Source organism: Pongo abelii, chromosome X (genome assembly GCF_028885655.2).
Source record: "Pongo abelii isolate AG06213 chromosome X, NHGRI_mPonAbe1-v2.0_pri, whole genome shotgun sequence".
NCBI lineage: Eukaryota > Metazoa > Chordata > Mammalia > Primates > Hominidae > Pongo > Pongo abelii.
The window spans coordinates 35,242,090-35,253,771 of NC_072008.2; the positions used below are offsets into that span (position 1 = coordinate 35,242,090).

At 41.8% G+C, this 11,682-nt stretch overlaps 1 protein-coding gene across 1 annotated transcript; it reads left to right on the forward strand.

Moving 5' to 3' along the window:
* The first annotated feature begins 2,984 nt into the window (after positions 1-2,984).
* On the forward strand, positions 2,985-5,093 carry FAM47B (family with sequence similarity 47 member B). Its single transcript, XM_054544441.1, has one exon. The coding sequence runs from the start codon at positions 3,046-3,048 to the stop codon at positions 4,945-4,947; it is 1,902 nt and encodes a 633-aa protein (XP_054400416.1). The 5' UTR covers positions 2,985-3,045; the 3' UTR covers positions 4,948-5,093.
* The last annotated feature ends 6,589 nt before the right edge of the window (positions 5,094-11,682 follow it).

Here is an 11,682-nt window from a genome sequence, read left to right on the forward strand (position 1 = left end):
TGGAATTTTTCTAAGTAAGAAATTTAAAAATAAATCCATATCAAATTTGGTCTTACCAACTTCACATTATGAAATCTACTAAATATCTTGAGACTTTAACATAGATTCTTATAATCAATAAATAGGGACATGGATGAAATTGGAAATCATCATTCTCAGTAAACTATCGCAAGAACAAAAAACCAAATACCGCATATTCTCACTCATAGGTGGGAATTGAACAATGAGAACACATGGACACAGGAAGGGGAACATCACACTTCAGGGACTGTTGTGGGGTGGGGGGAGGGGGGAGGGATAGCTTTAGAAGATATACCTAATGCTAAATGACAAGTTAATGGGTGCGGCACACCAGCATGGCACATGTATATATATGTAACTAACCTGCACATTGTGCACATGTACCCTAAAACTTAAAGTATAATAACAATAAAATTAAATTTAAAAAAGAAAATATTTGTGATATATAAATGTATGATGTTTGTTTCTCCTTTATTTAGACACTGAAGGTAGAATATTTTTATTTTCAAATTGTAGTAATACTATATAAAATAACAATATTTTACTGGATGCTTATTCTTTTCCAGACACTATACAATATCATGTTATATAGATTATCTTGATTTACACATAAACCATTTATTTGCTTTAATGAGAAACCTAAAAGGAATATATATTGTGTCTATTTTGCAGAGGAGGAACCAAAGAGAAGAGAGGCATTGATCATGCCTCATTTACAAGGAGGAACTAGGGTATACCTGCTAATAATGGTAGAAAACATTGTTCAGCTGCACCTCACAAGGGAAGTCAGAAATCTTCTTTTCAAAAATGAGTAAGAATGCACAGGAAAAATTATTATGTGATGAGAAAATGATATTCATAAGGAACAATGCAGGCTGAATTTGTCTATAATTAAAATTTTTTATAAAAATGCTTTTTCATAGGTATTGTTTTAAGCACCATAAGAGAGATAAAAATTTAACTGATATTATTCAAAGGAAAATCAAAAATTACGACTGGACTGGGGAGTATAAAGATACTCAGATTGGAAAGGAAGATGGGAAACTGTCTTGTGTGTGCGTGTGTGTGTGTGTGTGTGTGTGTATGTGTGTGTTTGTTTTTGACGGAGTCTCGCTCTGTTGCCAGGCTGGAGTGCAGTGGCGCGATCTCGGCTCACTGCAATCTCCGCCTCCCGGGTTCAAGCGATTCTCCTGCGTCAGCCTCCCGAGTAGCTGCGACTACAGGCACGCGCCACCATGCCCGGCTAATTTTTGTATTTTTAGTAGAAACGGGGTTTCACCATGTAGGTCAGGCTGGTCTCAAGCTCCTCACCTTGAGATCCGCCTGCCTCGGCCTCCAAAACTGCTGGGATTACAGGCGTGAGCCACCGCTCCTGGCCTCAAACTGTCTTTATTCACAGATGACATTATCATATATATAGAAAATTCAGTGAAATCTACAAAATGCTCCTGAACATAATAAGTGAGTTTACCAAGGTTGTATGATACAAGATGGATATACAAAACTCAATATTTATATATGCTAACAGCAAAAAAATGGAAATTGCAATTAAGAAACAATACTACAGGCCAGGCGCGGTGGCTCAGGCCTGTAATCCCAGCACTTTGGGAGGCCCAGGTGGATGGATCACGAGGTCAGGAGATCGAGACCATCTTGGCTAACGCGGTGAAACCCCGTCTCTACTAAAAATACAAAAAATTAGCCGGGCGCGGTGGCGGGCGTCTGTAATCCCAGCTACTCGGGAGGCTGAGGCAGGAGAATGGCATGAACCCGGGAGGTGGAGCTTGCAGTGAGCCGAGATAACGCCACTCCAGTCCGGCCTGGGTGAAAGAGCGAGACTCCCTCTCAAAAAAAAAAAAAAAAAAAAAAAAAACTACATATAATAGTATGAAAAACAATATTTAGGAAAAATCTGGAGAGAAAAAGATTTGAAAGACACATACACTAAAAAATAAAAAATATTCCTGAGAAAATGAAAAATCACATAAACAAATGGAAAGATGACCTTCCTCATTGGTCAGAACATTTCCTATTGGTAATATGCCAATTATCCTCAAATTGATCTATAGATTCAACAGAATCCTAATCAAAATCCAAACAGGACTTTTTTTTAAGACATAGACAAACAGATTTTAAAATTTGTATAGAAATTCAAAGGACCTAGAAGAACCAACTTTGTAAAAGAACATTGTTAAAGAATTAGTACAGCCTAATTTCTAGATTTATTGTAAAGCTAAAGTAATCAAGATAGTGTGAAATTTGTGTGAGAGAAAAATCAATGGAAGAGAAAAGAGTGCCCAGAAATTGACCTTCAAAAAATACAGACAACTGATACTCTTTACAAAAATAGTCTTTACAAAATATTTTTGTCTTTACAAAAATAGTTCTGAAATTACCAGATATACGTAACCAACAGGTACATTTTTAAAATAAAAACTTTGATCTATATCTTGTGCTGTTTACAAAAAATATAACATTTAAATGAAAAAAAATCTTTGTGACCTTTGAATAGGCAAAGTTTTTCATAGATACATCAAAAGAAGCACAATCCGTAAAAGAACAAATTGATAAATTGGACTTCATCAAATTAAAAAGCTTCTCTTTGACACAGACAATGAAAGAACAAAGCCAAGGATGAAGTGAAAAATTTGCACATCATATATCTGATAACCTATTTACATCCAGAACACAGCAAGGAGTCTCAAAACTAAATATGATATCCAGCAATACAGTTTAAAAATGGGGGGAAAAATCCACAGAAACTTCAACCAAAGGGAGATAAGGATAGCAAATAAGCAAATATAGAGATGTTCAATATCAGTAGTCATTAGGAAACGCAAATGAAACCCAGAAAGAGATTCTGCTACACACCTGTTAGAATCCGGGCTGCGCAGGTGGCGTCAGCGCTGCCCCATCTCCAGGAAGGAACCTGGGCTGCGCGTGGCTGGCGGTCTCCTAGCGACTAGAGCGGCAGGGATCTGGAACGGCAGAAGCTGGAGAGGTGGCACACCAGCGAGGGCCACCATGGGGGACCGGAGGCCGCAGGACCGGCCAAGGTCCCAGGGCATGGACTCCAAGCCTTGGTACTGTGACAAACCGCCTTCCAAGTACTTCGAGAAGCGCAAGCACAGGCGCCTGAGGTTCCCGCCGATGGACACTCGGAACCAGGTATTTGTGACGGAGGGCATGGACGACTTCCGCTGCGGCTGTCCGTCTCCCGAAGATACGCTTGTTTGTCGCCATGATGAGTTTTTACTCCCCAAAATATCTCTCAGAGGTCCCCAAGCTGACCCCAAAAGCAGGAAGAAAAAGCTGTTCAATAAAACGGCCCTATTTTCCGAGCTCTCGCCAGCACAGCCAGCACGGAAAGCGTTCGTAAAGGAAGTGGAAGCCCAGCTGATGACCAAGCATCCCTTGGCCATGTACCCCAATCTGGGAAAAGATATGCCTCCAGATCTCCTACTACAGGTGCTGAAACAGCTGGATCCTGAAAGGAAGCTGGAGGACGCTTGGGCTCGTTGTGAGGCCCGGGAGAAGACAACCGAGGTACCCACCGAGCCTGGTAAATATCCCTGTGGGGAATCCTGCCCACGGCCTCCCGAGACTCCGGTGTCCCATCTCCGTCCGCAGCTTCCCAAGACTCCGGTGTCCAGTCTCCGTCCAGAGCCTCCCAAGACTCGGGTGTCCAGTCTCCACCCGGAGCCTCCAGAGACTCGCGCATCTCATCTCCACGCGGATCCTCCCGAGACTGGAGTATCCCATCTCCGCCCAGAGCCTCCGAAGACTCTGGTGTCCAGTGTCCGCCCAGAGCCTCCTGATACTGGAGCGTCCCATCTCTGCCCAGAGCCTCCCGAGACTAACGTATCTCATCTCCACCTGGAGCCTCCTGAGACTGGAGTGTCCCATCTCCGCCCAGAGCCCCCCAAGACTCAGGTGTCCAGTCTCTGCCCGGAGCCTCCCGAGGCTGGAGTGTCCCATCTCTGCCTGGAACCTCCCAACACTCATCGGGTGTCCAGTTTCCTGCTACAGGTGCTGAAACTGGATTCTGAGAAGAAGCTGGAAGACGCACTGGCTCGTTGTGAGGGCCAGGAGATGACAACCGAGGAACTCACCAAGCCTGGTAAATACCATTTTTGGGAATCCTGCCCGAGGCCCTTTGAGAGTCGGATGCCCCATCTCCGCCTTGTGCTTCCCAAGACTCGTCGAATGTCCAGTCTCCGCCTGGCGCCTCCCAAGACTCATTGGGTGTCCAGTCTCTGCCCGGAGCCTACCAAGACTGGAGTGTCCCACCTAAAAGAACCGTTTCAGGAAGATACACTAAGCACAACGGAGTGCATTTCTGACTCTCTTCAACATATATACACATCGAGAAAACTCCGTGACTTCAAGAGGGCTGGAGACCTGGGAGTTGATGAAGAACCCATCAGCAGTCTGTTTGACTTTACCCCTGAGTGCAGAATAACCTATCAAGACCAAAAGATTAAGAAGGCAAACGAGTGTGCTTCAAGGCTGAAGTACGGCATGGAGCTAGACGACACGGATGAGGTCGAATTCTTACGGATAAAATACTGGGACAGGAGACTCCGGGCAGCACCGCATTCTTATAGTGCACAGCGTGGGACGATAAGGTATGGACCATGGTACTTCGAGCCTAAGTTGGGGAAAAAGCTAAGAAGTGATGAACCTTTGATTGACCCCAAGCCCGTACTTGAAAAGCCTGATGAACCCGACATTCTTGACGGTCTTTATGGACCAATTGCCTTTAAGGATTTCATTCTAAGCAAGGGCTACAGAATGCCTGGCGTCATTGAAAAGCTGTTTGCCAGGAAGGGATGGACTTACGACTCTGTTAAGACTCCTGTTCAACGTGCAATGCAAGTTTACAAGTACAAAGAAGACGTCACAGATGCATCAAAAGAACATTAGATGGTTTTCAATTTACTGCTTAATTGGGTATTTCTTGCTCTCATTTTAAACATCAATCAGAATTTATGATGACTAGCCCCGTGAATGTACAACTTTGGCAACATCTGTAAATTCAATACCCAATGCTTATAAATGTGTCTTAATGACCTGCTTTGGCCTCATTATTTCATATATTTTATCAATTATTTGATTTATACTCACATATACTTTTTTCACATTGTTGAAGCATTGTGAATATTACATCATCCTTTCAATTATTTGTAAAAATACATACAACCAGAAACAAAAGCAGAATTAATATTAGAAAGAGAAATGGGGTCGGGTGCGTTGACTCACACCTGTAATCCCTCCCCACTTTGGGAGGCCCAGGTGGGTGGATTGCTTGAGCCCAGGAGTTCAAGACCAGCCTGGGAAACATGGTGAAACCTGGTCTCTACAAAGTGCAAAATTTAGCCAGGCATGGTGGCGTGCACGTGTAGTCCCAGCTACCTGGGGAGCTGAGGTGGGAGGATGGCTTCGTGCCACCGCACTGCAGTCTGGGCGACAGAGCAAGACCCTGTCTCCAAAAAAAAAAAAATGTGCTGAGTAAAAGAAGAATTATATAACTCTTCTTATATGAAAATTTAATGAAATAATTATGACAATTATTTTGTTAACCAAAAATTGGAGTCTATAGCCAAAATAATGTTAACACTTTTTAATAGTAAAATTATTATCTTCCCTTTTAGGATTCCATCAAATCCCAAAACAAGTTTGAAAACTGTGTGTCAAAATCATAGGTGAAACTTGAGTTACGCCATTTTATCATCTCTCTCAATTGAATGTATGTAACTATTCACCATGTTCATAAACATTCACTACAAAAGACTATTACCAAATCATATAAACAGGTGCAGAATAGGAGGCAGTTTCAACTCCCTGGCAAATCTCATGTGCAAAATAGATCTGTATGAGAAAAGTAACATCAAATATCCTTACATATCTGTTCAAGTTCAAATAATTTTCATTTCATTAATAGCAATTTGAAATGCATTCATAAGTTTAAAATAATAAATCAAGCAATTTCTTTACCTTTCAAAAATAGCAGGTAAAACTGGTATAGGTAAATTTGTAGGTAAATATATTTGTAGTGTAGATCTGAAGTGCACTTTTTCTTTCGGAGATGAAAGAATCCATCTGTAAATGGATGTATATGCATATATTTCATCCAAGTAAGCAGTGATATATATATATATATATATCTGTCTATGTGCAAATTCTGTTTCTAGTGAAGTTTGTGTGTGGGCATTGTGTTCCTGAAGAACCAAGTCTTTTTTATGTTGTTTCTAAGCCAAGGCCTAGAATTTCTCTTCAAACTCATCATCATAAACTTAGGTTCATGTCACCACTATCTCTTTTTGTAATTCTGCAACGGTTTCCAACCTGTGTCTCCTCTTGAGTGTATTTTTGCAAAATATAAGCACGGCTTGTTAATTCTCCAGGCTCATCTAAACTTATCTAGGTACATAAACACTCACACACACATGCACACACATACACGCACATGCTCCTGCATTCCAGACTCCAGTCAATATTCCTTTTCTTACCTCTGTGTCTTTCTCGTGTCTTCGTACATAATCTTCTCTACTGTTAGGACTTCACTCAGGCCTTGTAAACCTGTTGCAGTGTCTCCACCAAGGTGAATTTCATGATTACTTTTATTAAAATCCTATGTCTGTAGACAAGGAAACTCATTTTCCAGGTGTCTTCCACTGAAGAACTCACTTCAATATCCTAGAGAAGTGAGTCATTAATGCCTTCAAAATAAGGGAAATATCCATACTTATTTATTCAGACTTCTGAGAGGCCAATATCATGCCTTATGGCTCAGAGTTATCTAGTTTCTGAGGTTGTCCACTGAAGCCTTGGGCTTCATGCAGCAGCATTCAATGTTCAGTTCCCTTCAGCAAGAGACAGACCTACTTTTCACATTTGGTTATGTGACCTTGCACTTCACGGAGGATGGATCTTCATCTACACGATGGACACCATATCATCAAACTCAAATGCTGGTGAGACTTAAAGGATTACTTATTGGAGTGCCTAATGCCTCAGGCATCACGGAATTGATACTCAATATACATTTGTGGAAGAGAAGGAGGGAGTAGGAAAGGAAGAAAGGTACTAAACATAGCACAACAGAAAGACACTATTAAAAAATAACTTTTTGATGATGTTTATCTGGTGATAGCCTTCACCTATATCACACACAATCTTAGTTGTTGCTTAAGATGAAAATGTGGTGCTCGCTTTGGCTACACATATACTAAATTTAAGATGAAAAAGTATAATTGCAAAATAAGAGCCACTGGTTAGGGCTTCTATTGCTTATTGGCAATGACTTCTTCCAGTGAAATAAACTTTCCTCAGAGAAATTATGTGGGCTTCTCCACGCTGTAATTACATACATTGGTATTACCTGTCACACAGATAGAAACAGAAACAATGTTTGATCTATTTGGGATTTTTAACACCAGCTGGTCTTCTGAAAATATCCTGACTTCAAATCCATAGGTTTTAGAAAAAGAGAGAATTCAAGAGAACTTGATATATAATTGTGCCTAAAGCTATGAATGGTATATTCCATAAATACTGTAGTAATCAATTGTATTACAGCATCACATAGGTTTCATAAAAGCTTTGGATAATTTGTATGCAAGAATATGTGATTTAACAAAGATGAAGAGAATTATTTTTCATTTCTGAGAGTCTGCACGAATGAGCAAGACCTTTGGAGATAGGCAAAAATGAGTTCATATCCCATTGCTGCCATGTTCTTATCCTGCAGCTTTAGGCAGAGGCAGAACAGACTGAGGGAAAACACAGAGGCTGGGCTGAAGGGGAAGGAAGCTAGGAACCTTCTGGGGGCTACTGCACACTGGAATGTGTTCCTGGCCACCAGTGACTCCTACAGAGGGGGTGAGTTTAACAGGCAAGGATGAACCCACTCTCACAGTGGGCTTTGGGAATCTCAGCAGGAGAAGACCCTAGATCACCATGGACACTTGAGTTGGCAGGGAAAGCCACTCAGAGAAGTGGTAGGGGCAGAACTCCAGCTGGGGGCAGAGCGCAGAGGGTGTCTTGTGGGAGCAACTGTAGTGGAGCACTGTCAGAGATGTGCATCCCCCTATGCTAGATTTGATCCCATGGGAGACTTTAGCCCTAAGGGAACTTTCGAACCTGAACTCTGCAGGGCAGTCTTACCCGTGAGACAGGATCGGTCCAACCTGAACACCTCTGGCATCTTGCAGGGCCCCAGCCTGGCCACAGCTGCTTGCAATACGGCTGCCCGGTCCCCCCTGGGGCCCACATCACAGCTGGTGCATCACGCCTGACTGGCAGAGTGTTCCAGCAGAGTGGCCTCTGCAGACACACACAGGTCATTCACAACCATAGCCACCCTCCACATCTCTATGCCAGTGCGTCTATGCCCAAGCAGATCTATCCTTCCCTTCTCCACCAGCACACTGGTACTGGTATACCTGCACCCTGCCTCTCCACTGCTGCTGCCATGAGTGCACCCCCTCACCATCCTCACCCTACCACACCACTTCAGAACATTGGCAGGCACAGAACTCCCCGGCCCCACCCCTGCCAGCACCCTGCCCCTGAGCCTCAGCCACCAGAGCAAAACTAGACATGGAAAACAGCGGACTAGCCCCAAGCCTTGAGCAGACTGCTGCCAGCTTGAACATGCACAGAGGGCACACACAGTCCTGCACCCACCGATGCCCCACCTCCATGCTATAACCACCACCTGCAGGGACATGCACACAGTCTCAGTGGGGGCTCCTCACCCCCACCAAGCCAAACTGCCACCACTGCTGCTGCGAATACCCACATCGAGGCTAGCACCCCAGCACCCATGAGAACCCTGCTGCATCAAATGGATAAGTGTGCACCCCGCAATGCTGCTGCAGCAGCTGCTGCTGGTACATGGGAACAAGGACAGATCCCCCTGTCACTGCCCTGTGAAGTGATTTGGCTGGCATCAGGCACTGGAATGTTGTGACCAGTGGTCTGGTAGCACCTTAGCCCCTCCAGTACAGCAAGTTTCTAACCTGGAGGAGGCAGAAATCAAAGCTGGGGCCTGATACCAGTCTACCAGAGTTACAGCATGCAATCCAGGCAGGAGTTCTGAGCTGAGCCTTGACCCCCGAAAATCTTCCAGTCATGAAGCCAGTTGACTGAATCTACCTTATATCACAATTAAACCCCCAAGGTCATCAAATAAGATGAAAGTAAAAAAAAAGTAGCCCATCCACAGTACAGAAAATTCAAAGATTTAAGAAACATTAGTCCACAAAAATGAGGAAGAACCAGCACAAGAACTCTGACCATTCAAAAAGCCAGAGTGTTTTCTTTTCTCCAAATTACTACACTGGTACTCCAGCAAGGGTTTTTAATTGGACTGAGATTTCAGAAGTGACAGAAAAAGAATTCAGAATATGGATAGGAATGATCATTGAGATTCAGGAGAACGTTGAAACCCAATTCAAGGATGAAAGAATTAATATAAAATGACACATGAGCAGACAGACAAAATAGCCAGTGTAGAAAAGAACGAATCTCACCTCATGGAGCGGAAAAACACTCTACAAAAATTTCGTAATGCAATCACAAGTATTAAAAGCAGAATAGACCAAGCTGAGTAAAGGATCTCAGAGCTTGAAGACTGGCTTTCCAAAATAATACAATCAGACAAGAATAAAGAAAAAAGAATAAAAAGGAATGGGTAAAACTTCAAAGAAATATGGAATTATGTAAAGAGATCAGATTTATTACCTATTGGTATCACTGAAAGAGATGGGGAGAATGGAATCAAACAAAAAAGACAAAGAAGGGCATTACATAGTAGTAAAGGGTTCAATTTAACAAGAAGACCTTACTATCCTACATATACATTCATCCAACACAGAAGAACTCAGATTTATTTAGAGACCTTCAAAGGGACTTAGAATCCCACAAAATAATAGGGGGAGACTTTAACACCCCACTGACAGTATTAGACAGATCATCAAGGCAGAAAATTAACAAACACATGAAGGACCTGAACACAACACTGGACCAAATGCTTATCTGCACATGGCACACACTCTAAAATCAACCACACAATCAGACATAAAACAATCTCAATAAATGCAAAAGAACTCAAATCATACCAACCACTCTCCCAGACAATGAGGCAATAAAAATAGAATTCAAAATTTTTTTCAATGTGCAAAACCATACAATTACATTGAAATTAAGCCTGTTCTGGAATGGCTTTAGGTAAATAATGAAGTTAAGGTAGATATCAAGAAGTTACTTGAAACGAATGAGAGCAAAGATGCAACATGCTAGAATTTCTGGAATACAGCTAAGGCAGTGTTAAGAGAGAAATTTATAGTACTAAATGCCAATATTAAAAAAGTAAGAAAGACGTCAAGTTAATGACCTAACATCACAACTAAAAGAACTAGAGAACCAAGAGCAAACCAATGCAAAGTTAGCAGAGACAAGAAATAGCCAAAATCAGAGCTGAACTGAAGGAGACCGAGACATGAAAAATGATTCAAAAGATCCATGAAGCCAGGATCTGGGTATTTGAAAAAAAATAATTAATGAGATAGGTAGGCTGCTAGCTAGACTAATAAAGAAGAAAAGAGAGAAGATCCAAATAAACGAAGTCAAAAATGACAAAGGGGATGCTACCACTGACCACAGAAACACAAATAACCATCAGAGACAATTATGAACAGCTCTGTGCACACAAACTAGAAAATCTAAAATAAATGGATAAATTCCTGGACACATACATCCTCCCAAGACTGAACTAGGAAGAAATAGAATCCCTGAACAGACCAATAATAAGTTCTGTAATTGAGACGTAATAAACAACCTACCAACAACAATAACAACAACAAAAAGCCCAGTACAAGATGGATTCACAGCTGAATTCTACCAGATTTACGAAGAAGAGATGGTACCATTCCTACTGAAACTATTCCAAAAACTGAAAAGGAGGGACTCCTCCCTAACTCATTGTTTGAGGCCAGCATCATCCTGATACCAAAACCTGGCAAAGTTACAACAACAACAACAATAACAAAAACTTCAGGAAAATATTCTTGATGCACATTAATGCAAAAATCCTCAATGAAATACTGGCAAACCAAATCCAGCAGCACATCAAAAAGCTGATCCACCACAGTCAAGTAAGCCTCATCCCTGAGATGAAAGGTTGGTTCAACATATGCAAATCAATAAATGTTATTCATCGTATGAAGAGAACTAAGGACAAAAACCACATGATTATTTCAATGGACGCAGAAAAGGCTTTTGATAAAATTCAACATACCTTCATGTTAAAATCTCTCAATAAACTAGGTATTGAGAGAATATATTGCAAAATAATATGAGCCATATATGACAAACTCACTGCCAACATCATACCGAATGTGCAAAAGCTGAGAGCATTCCCCTTAAAAACAGGCACAAGACAAGAATGCCTTCTCTCACTACCCCTATTCAACATAGTATTGGAAGTTTTGTCCAGGGCAATTAGGCAAGAGAAAGAAATACAGCTTTTATTCAAATAGGAAGAGAGGAAGTCAAACTATCCCCGTTTGGAGACATGATTCTATACCTAGATAACCCCATAGTCTCACCCCAAAAGTTCCTTCAGCTGATAAACACCTTCAGCAAATTTTCAGG

Coding starts and splice junctions, on each gene's coding strand:
- FAM47B (XM_054544441.1), top strand. CDS start 3,046: ATGGGGGACCGGAGGCCGCAGGACCGGCCAAGGTCCCAGGGCATGGAC.